Source organism: Haemaphysalis longicornis, unplaced genomic scaffold (assembly GCF_048455015.1).
Source record: "Haemaphysalis longicornis isolate Haplotype H1 unplaced genomic scaffold, Haemaphysalis longicornis Haplotype H1 scaffold_2, whole genome shotgun sequence".
Lineage (NCBI taxonomy): Eukaryota > Metazoa > Arthropoda > Arachnida > Ixodida > Ixodidae > Haemaphysalis > Haemaphysalis longicornis.
This window is the reverse complement of record NW_027526295.1, coordinates 272,462,899-272,481,328: the sequence shown is the minus strand read 5'-3', so window position 1 is coordinate 272,481,328 and position 18,430 is coordinate 272,462,899. Positions and strand designations below refer to the sequence as shown.

Here is an 18,430-nt window from a genome sequence, read left to right as displayed (position 1 = left end):
ATTGCCCATGCATCTGGAAATGAATATTCGATGCCAACAATTCGTTGTTTCTAATCTGTAGTTTGTTCAGCCAGGAAAGGATAATGCTATCCATCCGCGTGCCATACGATTGGACTCCCTAGAGTACTGAATGGAAGGCGTCGCATACAGAGAGGTGATACCTGTGGCCAGCGCGCGGGGGGTGGGGGTTGTGTTGAAGAAATACGACATGCCGCGCGACTCTCAGCGTTTCCGGCTTCGCAACATGTTTTTTTTTTTTTTTTTTGCATGTTCATAGGTTATTGAGGAGGTACACAGAACCGTGCCTACCCCGCACTAGGCGCCAACAATGTGCACGGTGGTTCATTAGAAACGTTTTGTATGAGGCAGGCAGTGTTGCTTCAATCGGGCTGCAAGTTATGTTTCCGTAAGCAACTGCAGCTTAAAGGGTGCGCGGAAAGTACAAAATAACATGGAAATTACAGTTCACCTTCGCCTGACACAGGCTGCCCTTGATAGAGTAGTTACTGATAGTTACTGATATTACAGATACATGCGTTAAGAAATGCCGCTCTGAAAACCTGCTTTACAGCGGATGGGTGCATTTAGTGTGCGGCCCGTCACACGCTCAGGAAGCCAACCTCCGTCTATTAATTCATTCACCGGTTCGTCCTTCCGTCCGCAAGAGCTGGACAAAACCGCTGGCTAAAGCACCTGCTCGCTCTTGACAGAGAGAGAGAGAGAGAGATCAGTATAGTTGCGCTTGCATTTGCCATCCTCAACTAAGCTGCCAGAAGTGCGCAACTGTGGAAGCCGGCTGGGGTGATGGGGCAGCGTATTCAAGCAGAGCTCTGTATTAAATGTGCACGTAAAGTAACTAGTACAGCCTCTCGTATACGGTAGAAATAAGGCTGTTTTTAGTGTTGTTGTTGTTGATGATGAGGATGATAACGATGGCAGGTACAACAAGCATTGTCAAGCCAAAATAAATATAAAAATATCATGAGCCATTCCACTCAGTAACGGTGGATGACGAGCGATGCTAAAGATTGGTCTGTAGGCGTCATCGCTATAAAGAAGACAAAGGAGAAGCGAAATTACGTATACAAATACATGGCGTTAAGTACTGTGAACGGGGGGGGGGTAATATGAAGATAATGCAATGCATTATCATACTAGTCTCAAACGGCACACGAGTTTTCGCCCAAATACGTGAGCGATTGGTGTTGCCTATATCGCCATGGCAGCGTCCAATCGCTGTGCCACCGAAAGACAATAACACAGGAAGAACCAGTGGCACTCCAGGCGTCGCCGGCCAGTCTCTAGCAGTCTTCTTCGTAGATTAGAGAACACATGGCATAAAAGGAAGAAATGTTTAACTGATTCAATTTTTTCACAGAAGCGACACAGTGGAGGGGCTTTCAGATCTGTCCGATGTAGGGACTGTCGGCCGCAAAAGTTTGCGGTACGTGCATTGCGTGGTGGATCGCGGCAGAAATCTGCATTGCTGCGCCATCTGCCGCCACGGACCGCCATGTCGAGGCTCAAAAAACTTTCGTTTCGCCGCAGGCGCGCTTTGTGCATGCCTGTACTCACTTAATTCGTTATCAGGCATCTCTAGTTACTCGCTTCCCCGTGACGTGGTTTCTGCATGAGCGGCAGCCGCTGTGGCGCAGCTTTACCATCCCCGCGGGTATGCTTTCACTCGTGCAACAAAAGACGTAGCTTACAGACGCTTTTGTGCGAGGATCAACTTTGAATACATGCTATCTGCAAAGTAATGTGCTGGTCGAACGTTCAAGTAATTACATGGAAGCTGTTATAGTCTAGAATTTGAAGAAAACTGCTTGTCGACAAGTTGTGTTGCGGCCAAGCTAACTTTCAAATGAATGCGGTTTTTAAAAGACGATAGTCTCTCTTGGGCTACTTACTTGGGCTACTTTCTTGGGCTACTTCGTCTTTCTTGGGCTACTGTTTGCATGTCTGTCTGCCTGTGACACGGTTCAGGCAGCCGGCCAAAGCGAAAGAAAGCCTGCGCAATAGTCTTTTATACTCACAGCGAAATCTAAACGTCTACTAAGTCCGGTTTATATGTTCATACTTGTCAACACTGTTGAAGAAGAACAAGACACTGCGCAAATATACGGCAGAAAATCGATACATGAGTGATATTCGCAATTATCCTTTATAAAAAAAATTTATGGATGCTTGATTTTTGCGAAATGAAATGCTACATCCACTGCAGAAAAAAAATTCCCACTGTCGCCTGCTGTCAGCCGTGCCACTATAGCTTCCGGCGGCATATTAAAAATCAAGCGGCAACAGTTACGAAAGGTTCCACTAGATAGGTTCCGCGTTCTGCTTGGAACGGAAAGGCCACCAGGGGCGCCGACTAGTGCGGACGTGGAAACTTCGGCTCCCGCTTCTGTAAATATTTTCGGTCGGAAATTTGTGGTCCCTGTGGCTAATATGGGCATCACTCGTCGTCGCTTCTTTTGAGGACTACGTTGATACCATATGTTTTTCAGTGAGTGGTTCTTTTGGCGAATTATCGCAACTTTTCTCTTGACTGACGTCTGCCCCAACCCCAGGGCTGACGTCTGCCCCAACCCCAACAAGAGGGTGTGCAGAGGCTGTGGAATCGCCTCCCCACCCTAAGATCACCAGTGCTCGCTGAAATGTGCCCTTTGCGGAGGACCACATCCCACGGCGGACAGAATGTGCCAAGGACGCTTTGAAGTTCCTTACGTCGTGCGACGGAGAATACGGCGCCGAAATCGCGCCAAGAAGACTCAGCAACAGCTGACCCAGGAGGGCCGGTCCCAGCTACAGCTGGCCCAGGAGGGCCGGTCACGTGATTCCAGCGTCGCCAGTGCTCGCAGGAGGGGGCGCTGCGTTACACCAGCTGGCTTCCGACGCGGCTATTCCAGGGGGTGCTCTCACTCCAGGGTGCGGATCCAGGAAGACTCTACCTGGGCGGATCGGGTCAAGCTGAAGCAAGCGGCTCCGCCACCAAAGGTAACGCAGGTTGCATTGCCAGAGCATATGGAAGACCCCAGGGTAGCTAGGTTGATCCAAGAGAATGCTCGCCTAAAGGCAGAGCTTCAACAGATGAGGACTGACTTTGAGTCGTTCCGCAAATCTCACTCCTCGCACAGCGAGAGACAGCAGATGCCTCCACCTGGGGAGGCACAGGCGCGCTCGAGTAAACGTAAGGCCTCGCACCCAAAAGGGGATGGAGACCCTATGGAGACCGAGTCCAACAGCAAGGTTCTGGAAAGCATGCAGCAATCGATTACACAACTTGCTGATAACATGACTACCATACTGAAATGGATGTCGTCTCTTGAAAGTACTCAGGTAGCACTGGCTACACCACGCTCGTCTTCGAAAGGGCCAAGCAGAGCACAGTCGCCTGCAGGCGCGGTAGCACAAAACCCGGCAAGGCAGTGGCTAATTCAGAACAGTAATCATGGCGGGCGACACTAATGAGCTGGTCGTGTGGCAGTGGAACTGTGCTAGCTTTAAAAGGCGGAGGGCTCCGCTGCAGCAGTTTGTCGCTTCACAGGTGGTCAAACCGCACGTAATTATGTTACAGGAAACTCTCGGTGACTCGTTAACCTTCCCGGGCTATAGAGTCATCTCGGTGCGCGATGAGAGGAAGCAAGGTTTGGCGACCTTGATCGCAAGAAAATGCTCCTTTCAGGAACACGCACTACAGCTAGGCAAAACCAGGGCGGAGGTTATTATAGGTCGAAATCATCCCCAACAGCTGGCTCAAAAACAGTGTATTCATCCTGAATGTCTACAGTTCGCCGTCAGACAACCGGCAGGCGTTTGCTTCAATCATGTCAAAAGCGGTTACTCTGGCCAAGGAAGCCCCCACCGGGGTAGCGGGAGACTTTAATGCTCCCATGGCGCCTGGCGCTACCCGGGGCGATCCACCAAGGGTAACAATCTCCTAAAGGCGGTATCGGACTGTTCGCTGGAACTGATTACGGATTCGTACTACCCAACGAGAACTGGCACGTCAGTAGTCCGAGACACAACTCCGGAACTGGCGTTCGTCAAGAACGTTCCCGGAGCAAGGTGGCAAAATTTACAAGAGAATCTAGGTAGCGACCACTTCATAGTGGCTATTACCCTAGCAATCCACGCAGCCCCCCTCAGTGAATATAAAGTAACGGACTAGGATGCCTTTCGGAAATTGCGAAAGGAGGGCCAGAATGAATTCGACAGCTTGGACAGCCTTTTTGCAAGGCTCAAGGAGGATGCAAATTCTGCGACCAAGGTTGTCAAAACGGACCTGAGGGTTAATCGAATAGATGCGCGTCTCGCACACCTCTTAGAGACCAAGAATGCCATCCTAGCCGGATGAGAACGCAAAGACTCAATCGCAGACTACGCAAGAAAATTGCGGAGCTCAATCGCGAGATTGAGGCCCACTCTATTGAACTGTCCAAACAGCAAGTGGAACTAAGAATGTGATTTCGTTAACGGACAGATGAGACTGGGGGGCAAATGGAACCTCCTCAAACAATTACTTGATGAGTCGCAGTCCAAGGGTAATCAGAGATTGGCTACCGACAGAATCGTTCACAGCCAAAAGGCAAAGGGGTGTCCGAAAAGGCCCTCCTGCAGGGGTTAGCGGACAGATATCTTCCTCTGGGCCCTTTCGGGGACACGGACTATCCATGTTTCACTGAACCCGAAATTTGGGACGTCCTACTCGAACTCAACGGGCGCTCTGCGCCGGGCCCGGATGGAATCTCAAATAAGCTCTTACGTAACTTGGGCGGAAAATCTATTGCGAAGTTAACTGAGGAAGTCAACAAAATCTGGGAGATCGGGCTCGTTCCAGATTCCTGGAAGGCGGCCTCGGTGGTGCTCATCCCAAAGACAGGCAAACCTCTAACGCCGGACAACATGTGGCCCATTTCGCTTACGTCCTGTGTGGGCAAGGTGGCTGAAAATGCGATTCACACTCAGGTATGCGATACATAGAAAGGCAGGAGCTGTTTCCCCGCAATATGGTAGGATTTCGACCTGCACTGTCCACACAGGACGTCATGTTCCTTCTCAATAAACAGATTATTGACAACTACCCCAGGGATACTAGAGGCATACTCGCGCTAGACATGGCTAAAGCTTTTGATAATATCTCGCACAAATTTGTGCTTGAGGCGATCTCGGATATGGGCCTGGGACAACGTTTCCACGCATATGTTAGCTCCTTTCTCAGGGATCGCAAGGCTACCATCCAAATCGGCCAAATTAAATCTGAGGAATTTACCTTGGGAGCGAGAGGCACCCCACAGGGTGCAGTCATCTCTCCGCTTCTCTTCAATATTGCCATGAAGGGCCATTCGGAGCGACTCGCCATGGTGCGCGGGACCAACCATGCTCTCTACGCGGGCGATATCATCGTGTGGTGCATGGGAGGGTCCGACATTGAGGTAGAGCAGGCACTTCAACAGGCATTAGACAAAACGGAAAATTTTCTAGTCTATTCGGGACTGAGCCTGTCACCGGCCAAGTCCGAGTTATTACTCTACAGGCGCATTCGACCGGGGATGAGGAACCTCACTCCTTTAGAGCAGATTCCCATAGCTATATACACACGGGATGGGCAGAGAATTCCCAGGGTAGACTCCATCAGGATGCTCGGACTTCTACAGGAATTAAAGGAGCGCAGCTTAAGACTATAGCCCGAATCACCTCCAAGACGGAGAACATGCTTAGGCTCATACTCAAAGTCTCTAACCGCAGGGGAGGGTTGAGCGAGAGCAATCTCCTTCGGCTCTACGATGTGCTTCTTATGAGCCACATTAATTACGCCGTTTCGGCTCTGCACTGGTCCAAAACAGGGGAGGCCAAAATCGATGCACTAATGCGCAAAAGCATAAAGCGAGTTCTAGGCTTGCCTCTTAACACAAGCACCGAGAAGTTCGTGCAATTGGGCATGCATAATTCCCTCTCGGAGGTGATCGAGGCCCAGAAGACTGCTCCGGTCGTGCATCTATCGTCCTCGCGGGCTGGTAGGCGCATCCTGGAATCTATTGGCTGAGGTCTTAAGGAGTATAACGAGCGTAAAATGGCTTTATCGCCCTCTACCAGAAGTACGTTTACAGTACATCCGCTTCCAATAAATGTCCATCAGCAATACAATGTAGGGCGCCGCTTAGCTCGGGCCCGCTCTTTATTCACCTCGGTTGCAGAGTCCGGTTTGTCTATGCAGCCCAGTACGAGCGCTCCGACTGCTTCGCAGTGGTCTCGGTCGACCATAGTGTCAAACTCCAATGTTCTGCCTCAGTTAGAAAGGTATCGGCAACGGTAGCTGAGCAAATCGCCATTGATATAGCAATGAAAGACCCATCGCGTCCAGATATCTTCACGAATTCGCGGTCCGCAGCTAGGGCTTTCGCCTCGGGCTCGATCTCGCGAGAGGCAGCGGCCATCTTCGGCAGCGAGGGCGCTGCTGGATTTCACACCATAAAATGGTTCCCGGCCCACATGGGGGCCCACGTACATCCCGATGTTCCCAATGCTAATGAGTTTGCCCGTGACCGTGCGCGAGGTTTCGCTCACCACGGCGGTCCCGACGAATTCGCAGGCTGAGTCGCCGGGGGGTACAGGGAATCGCTCCTCGCCTTCCACGAGGTCACGACTTTCTCGGAGGACTTTTCCGCTTCCTCACCCTCACCTCACTCAATCGCAATCGTCGGCATTCAGGAAGCTACAAACGGGATCTTTCCCTTCGAGGGGAAGGTTTAGCCACTTCTCGCCCAACATAGAACCGCATTCTCCGGACTGCGGAAAGGCGCACTGCTCATTAGCTCATTTTCTCTGACAATGTCCTGCGTTACGCGATGCAGAGTTCACCAAAGAAGAGGACTGGGAGGAAGCCTGCGAGAGGGCGGAGTGTCACGGCCTTCCGGTCCCTGCGTGGGAGCGGCCCCTCGACTCTCACGAACTCCCCCTGAAAGGGGCGTTCCAAGGCAGTTCCTCAGGACCTGAATAAAGCTCTTTTTTCTGCCTGTCTGCTTGGAACGAACGTGGACTAGGGCAACGCGGTTCTATAAACGTTGAAGAAGGGCGCCTCGATTCACGCGCATCTCCGCCGTACGGCAGCGCTGGCATCGAAGCACCCGGCCTGGAGCAGTGGAACGCGGTAAATTTAAATCCACTTGAGAAAACATTAAGTGTGTTTACCTTGGGAGGAACGCGACGCAAGATGAACAACATTTGGGGTGAGCTGGAAAGCGGAGGGAGGCATTTGCTTGGTAAATGCCGACAAAGACTCTCGTTAAAACTAAGAACTGCTAAGAGCACAGCGAATATGTCAGTTCATTCGCAAGGTTTTTCCTTCGCAATGTGCACCGGTTGTAAGATGGCGCGCAGCACCCACTTGAGCTTCGTAAAAAGGAAGGGGAGAAAAATGAGTGCCCTTCCACTCTGTGCAGAAGAATGATGAGCGGAGCTGGGCACAGTAGAAGCGCCAAAGCAAATACGTTTGTTAATTGCGATAGAGCGTACTTCCTTTTTAATTGTCTGAATGAAACTTGGACGGAGGAGAGTTTTATTCCAGCGAACAAACATGGGGCTCTCCGTTTCCTTCCCATTCCAGCCCATGTATTGACAGCAGACGAAAATTCCGCAATATTTACAGCTACTCTGTGAGCTACGTAATCACGAAAAGTGAATGAAACTCGGCGTAATTATGGCGTCGTCCAAGCGCCTAATTTCAAAATGACTTTTTCCAAGATACCGACATCAAATAGAGAGAGAGGATTCACTAGAAAGTTTGCTTTGCCGCAACACACCTTTTCGACGCACGCAATTTTCTCCAGTGCCTAGCCCATAACAGTCCCGCTGTAAATGCTTTAATATTAGACCGGCACTTCATTTCATGATAGCATATATTAAGATAAACGTATTACCCACGCCAAAGGCGGCCGCGAGCTACGTATTTGTTTCACCAGCGAAAGCATACCCGCTGCGATGGTCACGCGGCACCAGAGCGGCTGACTAAGCAAGTGACCAGAGATGCCTGATAAATAATTAAGTAAGGACAGGCATGCACAAAGCCGTGTGGCGCACAAGTTGCTTGAGCCTCCACAACGCGGTCTGTGGCAGCAGATGGCGCAGAAATGAAAATCTGCGCCGCTCCACCACGCTCTCTACATCCTGTTAACTTTTGCAGTCGACAGTACTTATTAAGGATGGGAACATCACAGCGAAAAGTGGTAACGAAATTTTCGCATAAACGAGTTTGGCAGGAACTCCTTCTCCAGCTAGATCTGAGGTGTTAACCCTCCGGGGACGTCTTTCTCCTGTGATCTTAGGCATCTTGGCAAACCATATATTGGTGGGACAAAAGTTGTCGTTTATTTCTTCGTCGCCTCTACTCACCTGGGCATTGGCCAAGAATGAAGAGCATTAAAGGGGCACTGAAGTTCAAAAGCAATTTTGCCTATATCGGCAGATTAGAGAATTGTGAATGCCAGTATATCACTCGAAGCGTCAGCAGTTGCTTATTAACACAGAGAATACGTCATCAAACCAACGCATCAAACCAACACATTCCTTCATCCAACTAGCTTCGTTCTATGTACACTGAACAATACTCTGCAGAATGCCACTATTCTGATTGCCATGTAAAAACAAGTGTCGACACCCCATCCACTTTCACGCACTACACTTCGTGACATCAAAAATCGTGAATGTGTGGTGAAACAGGATTGGTGGAGCTCGGCTAAGCGTTTTCTGAAGCAAATACGCAGGCAACAGGGACGTACAAATGTAAAATAAATGTATGTAGGAACATTTGATGGTCACGCGCTTTTGAAAATACACAAAAACCGAGCAAGCAGAGATCATAAAATATGATGCCACGTTTAAGTGAAATGTTTCTCTCTTTGTGCAAGTGCATAAAAAGGTGCATGCATGCGAGTAGCGCGATAGCCTACTGCACCAACTTACCTCTAGTGCATGTATACTTGGCACAGCCAGCGGAAAAATCAGGTGGAATTAGCGCGATCGATCAGAAACGAGACTGCCAAATTATTTGATCAACTCCAAACGTATCATCAACAACTTCTACCAGGCTAAGGCGCGTCCTGAGCAGATTTTCAAAAAAAACTTCATCGAGGTCACTCTCTCTCTCTCTCTCCAGCCAATAAAAAGGGGAGGGGGTTGGGGCAGGAGGCTCGGCGGCCAAATTTGCTGTACGCCGCCACACCAATAAAAACCCCTCCTTATTGGCTGCGACAAAATTGAAAGCCAATAAGAACAGGCTTTCAGGAAGGTAGCGGTGATCGTGTATTACTGAACCCGGCTACCCCTAGTCGCTCTGTGACGTGTTCGAAAACGTCAAGAACAAATTTAAGGGAAACGGGAGAGAGAAATGCCACCTCAAGTTATTTCTTTCTCAGCCAAAAAGTTATCGTTGGCTGTCGAACAAAACTGAGAGGGCTACGGAACGCGCCACCTTTCAGTTAGTGAGCCTTCGATGTCTTTTTAAGGACGTAATGTGTCCGCTTTAAAAAATATGACTAAGAAACGGAAAAGTTGTAAAATACTGCCAGTCGTGTGACCGTGATGGCAAGTGAGTAATTCAGGTGCACATTAACCGCGAATAACGGTTTTTCTGGAGAAGCTGTGGAGTGTGCTAGTCTGCTTGTTGAAGTAATTCGCTCCAGAAGACGATGAAACGAAAGCAAAGTATTAAAGACAACCCTCCGCGTGCTTCAAACTAACACATTCCTTCATCCAACCCGGCTTCATTCTATGTACACTGCGGAATGTCAATATTGCGATCTACCAGGAACCCCCTTTCACATCATACTAGAGTGTACAGAAAACCCAAGCCTTTCCTCCGGTCTTCCCTCTCCTCCCTCTCTCTGAGCTGTGGCAGAACGTGACAACCACCGGTGAATTGTATGCCCAGCTTCCTCTGGCGTTGAGAGCGAAGACTGCCTGGTTGTCTGAATAATCCCTGAACTGAGAGACCACTCTCACAGAGAACAGCTCAATAAATGTTTACACCACCAACACCAACACCACCACCCAGGCACGATGTTGGAGCAAATAAGCCTGTCGACGTAAATCGCGCCAATGAACGAAGAAAATACAGACAAGAAGAGATGCAAACACAATATACGAGCTAAGAATTCATTGGTAAGTATGGCCAGGTTTCCGCCTTCAAGGCGCGTAAGCACACTTAAGAACCCCGAGGAATATCTCCTGCCATTCTTCCCAGACAAACTAATGGCCTAGACTTCGGCTGAACAGTCGAAGAGAAAAATGCATCCGTTAAATCACTCAGTGGTTACACGAACAAGGCTTAGGAAATTTTACTTTAAGGTTCCTCTAAACGGAAACATCATGGTCACTGCGCATGCAGGACTCCTCTCGTGCCCGTCTTCTCGTTCGGTGAGAACGAACTCTTCAAGCAAGCGGAAATTCCCATCGACTCATGGCTGGGACGCGTGCTGGCCTGGTATAAAGGTTTGTCGGGATTTGCACCACCGCTGTTCTGGGGTCGAGGCGTCTTCCAGTACTCCTGGGGCTGGGTGCCTCGCCGTAAACGCATCGTCACGGTTGGTGAGTCCTGTATTGAAGACATTTTCTTCCTTTCGTGACGTTCAGCGCTTCAAAAATAGTGTGATGCTCCGCTCCTCCTTATCACCACCAGTGTTGCTCAATATACACCAGTTGCGAAACTGCCCATAAGCGCCAAGTATAAAAAACCAGTCAGGAGTTAGCCCCCGTGCCCCTGGGGCCAGACAGAGGAAGCAGGAGGCAACTTACTAGCCTGCCATCTGTCGACAGAAAGTTGAACTTGTACTCAAGTTTTCGCGGCTGCTACCGTAAGTCAAGAAAGAAAAACCATGAAACCATATGTAACCATCGCTTACTTGACTGTTCGAGGATTTAAAAAGCAAGCTTCATTTTATTAAGTTGCGCTATTAGCTAAATGTTTAGCGAAGTTCACTTTTTGCCCCCTATGTGGTGCGCCCCTCAGCATCACTTGCCCCTCAGTTTCAACAAAGCAGGGGTACTAGCGCAGCCCGCATTCTGAAGCGTAGTTTTGCAACTGGCGCATATCGAATCACTCTGATCACCACATCATCGGTGTTGAATTATACGGTATCAATTACGCTCCATATGTCGTTATCAAATGCCGCTTATTCTTATATTCAAGTACGTCATTCGCGTCCCTCAGAACACGTGGGGAACCCTTCTAATAATGCAGAGAAATATCGCTAAGAGATATTAAAAGGACTGCAAACTTTACGACTGGACAAAGTACACATATCCCCGTGCTGCAAGACAAAAGATTATGTATGTGTAGGTACGCAGATTTCATCACCCCGAACGCCACTTCCACTACTATACTGAGAAAGATTCAGGAGCTACAGCAAGAATTCATATCCGTTCGTTTGATTTGGGCCCGGGCGCACACCGAGGGTGACACGGGGAACCAGTCAGCCCAAATGGCTGCCCGGGAGAGTCTCTCACATCCTCCCATGGTTTCCTCGGACCCACCCCCACAGGACGCGACCTGGCCTGAAAACTACCGCAAAGCAAAGATCCTCAGTCGTCAGCGCCTCCAGGAATCCTCCCCCGTGGGTTTCCTCACAGCTCTAAAACGTCTCCGCAGGAAAGGAGAAGTTCTTGCAAACAAGATCTACGCAAACTCTGCATATACTCCCGAAATTCGTTTTAGGTGGAACTATCCTCGTACAGCATATAATCCAAAGGGCATATCTTGTGGGGAATTAGTCCCCTCCAATCTTTACCATCTTATCTGGACGTGCTCTGCCTTTGCAAAAAGACGATCGGAACTTTTAACACTTCACTCCATCCCGCGTGATGAACAGGACCATATTCGTCAAATGCATGCTAATGCCTCTTTATTAGAGACAGTTGTAGAATTCTCCCTCCAGAATGGTCTCTATAAAGGAGTTGGATTCATGGGTCAGTGATTCTGTGACAAGTGCGAACTGACTTTCTAATGTGACAGGAAGTACAAATGTGTTTTTGATTACTTTTATTTTCATACTTTTTCCCTTTTCGAACTCTCCCCATCCTCTTCAGGGTCTTATGACCTCCTCCAATAAACAGCCAATCAATCAATCAATCAGCACCCTCCCATCATCATCATCGTCTTCGACGTCGTCGTCGTCGTCGTCGTCATCACCACCACGGCCACCATTAATTATCACCCTCAGCAGCACCCGCAGCAGCATAATCTCGGTGAATCCAATAACGCTGACTAATTCTTCAAAGGAGCGGGATTCACTCAGGCTGTCCGCAAACAGCTATATTCCATCTTGCAGTTTCAAGTGACAAGGCTATGAAAGGAGGTTGCATTGAATGGAGAGGCGAATGTTCCTCCTCCCTACATGTTCGTCTGCCATTTTCGAGAAGGACCGGTTGTGAGGCGTAATAAGTATAAAAGAATAATTCATCCCCATCACAATCATTGCGTCTACATCTGGACATCCTATACTAGTCGTATCTCGAATATGGAGCTGGTAGACTCTTTGGTGCATTATAAGGACGTTATGAGACAACGCTGAAGACAGGACGTAGACTAAGGGCCGTATTCTGAGTCGTTCCTCCACTCCATTTGCTCCCTCCACTGGACTGAAGGGGAGGATTCCCCAATGCTTATGCATGGGGAAATCGATTTCAAGTACTTCCTCAGCTGGAGGTTCGAGTGGAGGAAGGATTCAGAATACCAGGGTTTAAGAATGTGTTAGAATCACATGAGGCTACGTCCTAATTTGTTCCCTAATCAAGGGTGCGCGATTCTGCTGGATAAGCGGTGCTCCCCACCTCCTTTCTTTCCAAGGCTCTTTGAGCTGATTACCCGCCGCGGTGGCTCAGTGGCTAAGGTGTTGTGCGGCTAAGCCACGGGACGCGAGTTCGATTACCGGCCACGGCGGCTGCTTTTCTGATGAAGGCGAAAAGCGATAACGCCCGTGTGTTCGAAATTTCAACGCACGTTAAAGATCCCCAGGTGGTCAAAATAAATCTGGAGCCCTCCACTACTGCACACCTCATCGCACCTCATACAGATCAATCAGTCTTTGAGCTGACCGGAGTTCCATTCTTTCTTAAGCTATTTTGGTCTGTCTGTCTGTTTGTCTGTCTGTCCGTCCGTCTGTCTGTTTGCCAGTCTGTGTGCCACCCAAGGTTACTACACGGCAACATAATTTAAAGATATTAAGCACTGTTCAATGCGTCCATGATATCCAGTGCAAAGGAAACCTCAAACAAGGTATAAAGTCTATGTAAATACCAAAAGGAACCAGCGTTCTTTTTAATTAGAATACATGTTGGTTTTGCTTTTACGATGCAAATGAAGAACCGCAGGTTAAAATACAGTCTCTATGTGAGGCGAAAACACAGCAAACAAAAAACAAAATGCTGCAAAACTGCGCTACGCTTTAGATGTTAACTCGTTTGGTTGAAACCAGGTTAGAGACATTGGTACATAGGTGTTTGTATGAGTAATACTGTAATATTTGGACGCAGAAGCTAGTTCGGTAAACTTCTCTGCCACTTCGGTTTCTCGCCACGTGCGCATCCGTATAAGACGCGAGTAACTCCAAAACCTACAGCGTGTACAGCGAGGTGTGTCATGGGAGCGAGTAAGGCACTGAAAATTCCCAGGAAACATTTTTTTAAGTGAAGAATGCATACAATTCAACTTATTTCAACAATATAGGGGGCGTTATAACCTATATGTGCACAAAAAACATGCGCACCGTGAATTCCCCACAGGATGCCAGGTCGTCAAAACAAAGATGGCGTCTTAACTTCCGTGAAGGCGATCTTAAATTTTAATTGCACGTGATCAAAGCGCTTTCATGCAGCTGCTGTGCACGAAATATTCCCGGAGCTCGAAGTGGTTAAATTTAGGAGCTTGTGGTGTGTTGCGCTGCTTTCCTGTCTTTCGCAGTGGGGAAGCCCCTGGAGGTTCCCAAGATGGAGTTCCCCAGTGAAGAAGAGGTGGACCGAGTGCATAGGCAGTACATCGACGCACTAACACAGCTCTTCAATGACCACAAGGACAAGTACGCCACCCGAGGATCGAAACTCATCATCACCTGAACGTCGCCGGAATCGTCGATCATGCTGCTGCAAACGGCGCCAAAAGACGGTGCAGCGATTGACAATTACACAGACGCTTATAGCAGAAGTCGTTCGGAAAATTGAAGGCGTTGTATTGTTACAAAAATGGGCCGGCGATTGCGCTTCTCTGAGGGAAACTTCATCCGCCCCAATTGCATGAAGGAGATTCGTGAATATTCGTGGATCTCACTCGCAGCGTTCAGCGGTGGGTAGGGGGCTGGCTACGGTGATATTTATAAGCGTTGCTTAGGGAAAGAAGTTATATCTCGTTTGCGCACACGCTGCATGTACCGCTTTTTGAGGGGAGCGTCTGCTGCTGTGGGGCACACCCTTCAATCCTGGGTGCCGCTTCTGCGTCACAGCAGTGTCTGCTTGAGCAACGCCGCCTGTATCACATTACCTGTCGTGTCAGCCGCTTTCCGATGGGAGCAGTGGTGTAGCTTTCCACTTCGTTTATTTTGCAGAAGAGGCTGGGCGTCGGTCTCTCTGACGTTGCCGCCACGATGTCCGCCGGACCACGCCACACCACGGATCAGCTAAGAAACTAGGCTTCATAGGGGCCTAACACAAGTAGACGTAGGATTTCCACCTTGCGAAGGTTGTAAAAACCCTGTAAAAAGTTTTGTATGGTTTTCGTGAATCCACACGGGCCGGTGGCCAGTATTCACGTCGGCAGCACGCGGGAAAGCTAGCGAGCAGGGAAGGGCAGGATAGACCAACAGGGAAGTGGCTGTTTCGCCATTATAGCTGACGCGGTAGGATATACTATTGGCGGTGAGCGCGACCACGGGCGGCGCTGCGGAGCGCGCCTCCGTGACGTCGGCTAATGGATTCTCGCATTTGTCGTCTGCTTCACTCGGGCTCGCTCTCTATGCTGTTTCTTTGCGCGCGGTTGAGATTTTGTGCTTGTCCGCAGCAGATCTCGCGAATGTGCAACTTTTTTTTCGTAACAAAAGATTTAAAACAGCGTAAACTAGCTCAAGGCGTGATTTTAAGTATAGTTTTTGATACCGCTCCAGAAAAAAACATTGCCGGCGTCGCCCATGCATTGCTGCGAAGCTGGTCCTGTGCGGAGCGCGAAGAGTCGGAGCTAGGCGTCAGCCTCTGTGTTCAGCAGTCTTTCGAACAAAGGTAACAGCCGCAGGCTGACAACCGACGACGGCGAAAATGGAAGACCAAAACAAATTCCAGGCCTTCGGGGCTGTCGGCTTTGGCAGAAGGCATTACGATTCCAGCTAATCGTATGTAAGGTAAAACAGATTTGGCAATCTTGCCTAACACTCGAAACTATTGTATCAAGTCACTTTACGTTGTCACGGCATGGAAGTGTGCCGACATGCACTATGGGGCGCAAATAATGTAGGTTGATTTCCAAATAACCTGCTGTGTGTATAGGCGCGCGCTGGTTTTATACCAGGCTTCTAACTAGTATGCAGGCTTATTGAGCAAAACGAGTAACCTGTAAGGCAAACATACAGTAAGGCTATGTTTGTTCAGATTTGGAGGGATATTTCGGTACATTTACCACAGCCATATCATCCCAATATTTAGATATGCGTTATAGTAAAACTGCACTCAAGAGGGGGAGGACCAGGAGGAGGAGAAAACTTTAATAGTAAAATCGAGCTGGTTAGTGGGCAGGCTCCTCAGTCCAAGACGAGAGAGTAAGATTCATTCTTCAATTCACCGAACGTCATCCCGAGTAGGCCAGGATTTGTTCTTTGCGACTAAATGGGTTGGAAAACAATAAAGAGCTGTCTGGACGTATTCATTGGTTTCGAATTGTGTTATACTGAAAATTGGCATGCATACTATTTATTGCGTTAGTTAGCAAGTATAACAAGTTTTCAATACCGTAATCATGTCATAACTTTTCGGGTTGAGATCGAGTTCGTTACGATATCGATGGTTCGATAGAAATTAGGTGCACAAAAGCCGCCTTCGAGTACTGTGGACAACGTTATCTGCGCCGTAGCACAGATCTTATTGCATTGAATATTCACACGAACTTTGTGAGCCTCACAAACATCCCCAAACCTCCTAGGACGTTTAGGACAGTGCAGAAAAATGAATGCGTTGGGCACAGAAGAAAAAAAAAGTTCATCTAACCACAACGAAAGAGAAAACACCCGTTTTATTTCCTGCTGTGCGACCCGCTGCTTGATGCGTAGCATTAGACTGTTGAGTCTTCATAAGAGCATCTCAGAAATAGTTAAGGGAAGCATACGCATTTTGAATACTTATCGAGGAGCTCTGAGCGCTGAAACTCGCAAATACGCTAGATAGGACGAGGGCTAGTTGCACACGATTGTCTGAGCGATGCTCTCTGAAAGTCGTTCTCTCTCTCCTCGTGTGTTGTAAAATTGTTCGGGACAAAGCTTGAAATTATTCAGAGCCGTCAGAATCTGGTTGAAAACACGCTTTTTAAAGCACCAAAGCATCAAAGCGGGCGATTTCTAGCAGAGGCACTGCTGCCAGTCAGAACCGGACGACCGCGGCGCGGGTGTAGCAGCGGGGCGAGTGTAGCAGACGACAGCGGAGCGGGTCCCTAAGCTGACGTCAGATCCAGGGGGCGCCACTCAAACATCTCACCGCCAATACCGGCGGCGTTGGCTCGGGCTCGCGTTTCACAGCAGCCGCTACAGAAGCCGCGTGAAACCCTTCTCCCCTAACACCCTCCCCGTGCACGCACATGTCTTTCCACTTCATTTATTTTGCAGAAGAGGCTGGGCGTAGGTCTCTCTGACGTTGCCGCCAAGCTCGCTGTCACGTCCGCTACCCGTATGCGCTTGCATCGAAAGTAATTACACTGTGACAACTTCATTTTGAATAAATCCTCTAAACATTACAAATGATTATATTGATAGGGATTTACCCACTTTCTATGTGTTTTTATCAAGCACTACAATCGTTTCAAATCCACGCCGACATCTATTACACAGTCGCGCTCCAGTCGATTGTGAGGAGCGCTGTGACCTTCTAGCACCTCTGGTATACAACCTGTCGCTCAGTTCTTCAATCGTTGTGAATAAATTCGCTTTACCCACCCTCAGGGGATACTCAGTGATGCGATGAAGGGTTGTGTAATGCTGCTGTTACGACTCTAGTTATGTGGGACTGTGCACCATGGCAGACGAACATTCCAGGCTCGGGATTGTTCACGTGCACAGAGGATTTTCTTTCTATGAAATGTCTAGTGTCCATGAAACCGAGACATTTTCTGCTCTCTGGTTTCTGGACGCCCTCACAATCCTTTCTTTGTCAACTGACTTTTGCCGCACTAGCGTAATGCTCGATGTTGCGCAAAAAATGCCCTCTCCAAAATCTGTGCGCCCTGAACACGCCTGGAATCAGGGATTACTCACTCTTTGCATAAGCCTGTTGCAATGCGCTCGATGCCTATGCCAAATTTTTGTATTACGCAAACGCTGTCAGCCATTTCAGATACTTCTTCCGCGGTCAGATACTTCACTTCCGCCTCTGGAAAAACGCCGGTCCAGTGCTCTCCTCTGCTTATTTCACAAATATGTTCATAATAGTAGGCTTTCACCATTACAACTAGTAACACCGGTGCGCATGTCGAGACGACTTCATAATCAGTTTAGTTTTTCACGCATTTATGGCAACACGCGTGCATTTAATTCATCAGCACTGCCTCGGGCTATCTCCACGTGGAATGAACTTCCAGATACCATTGCTTCCATAACTGACTGTACTAGATTTCGGGAACATGTGTCTCGACATTTTTCATGTTAATGACGCACCAGTACATTTACAATCTTGTTCATTTTGTGCCCTGTTTTTTTTTGTTTGCTTTTTACTTGCTTGTTCACTTTTCTGGTTGGGCGCCATTGTTATATTTTAAAATTGTTGAAATCTTTGTTTTCTTTCTGTGAGTATTACCGCGTGTTTGTATGCTTTCATCACCTGTATTAATGCACATAGCGATTTATGTACTATGTTACTTTAATGCTCTTGCACATAGTTTTGTATTTACCCCCCCCCCCCTTACTCAGTGCTACTAGGAGCCTGTAAGGAATTGTGAATAAATAAATAAATAAATAAATAAATTTATCATTTCGATTTCGCACCTTTCAAAACGAAGCGATTCTGTAAGCTTCTGTCGACATTATAAAGCAGGCCACAAGACTTTCCGTTAGGGCTCATCAAGCATGCCATTTTTGTAGTGCTTGCATATGCGCAAAATGTGTCCACCGGTGCTTTAATGTGGAAGCGATAAGCACCCATTCCGGGAGAAACGTCCCTTGTTGATCCAGCCCAATCAATAATATGGCCGCCGCTG

At 48.5% G+C, this 18,430-nt stretch overlaps 1 protein-coding gene across 1 annotated transcript in view; it reads left to right on the top strand.

Moving 5' to 3' along the window:
* Positions 1 to 18,138, top strand: part of LOC144170727 (2-acylglycerol O-acyltransferase 2-A-like) — a 43,634-nt gene extending 25,496 nt beyond the window's left edge. The window contains exons 5-6 of the mRNA XM_077700703.1: positions 10,385 to 10,584; positions 13,955 to 18,138. Of these exons, the coding sequence (XP_077556829.1) occupies positions 10,385 to 10,584; positions 13,955 to 14,106 (352 nt within the window). The 3' untranslated portion in view covers positions 14,107 to 18,138. The remainder of the gene's footprint in view (positions 1 to 10,384; positions 10,585 to 13,954) is intronic.
* The last annotated feature ends 292 nt before the right edge of the window (positions 18,139 to 18,430 follow it).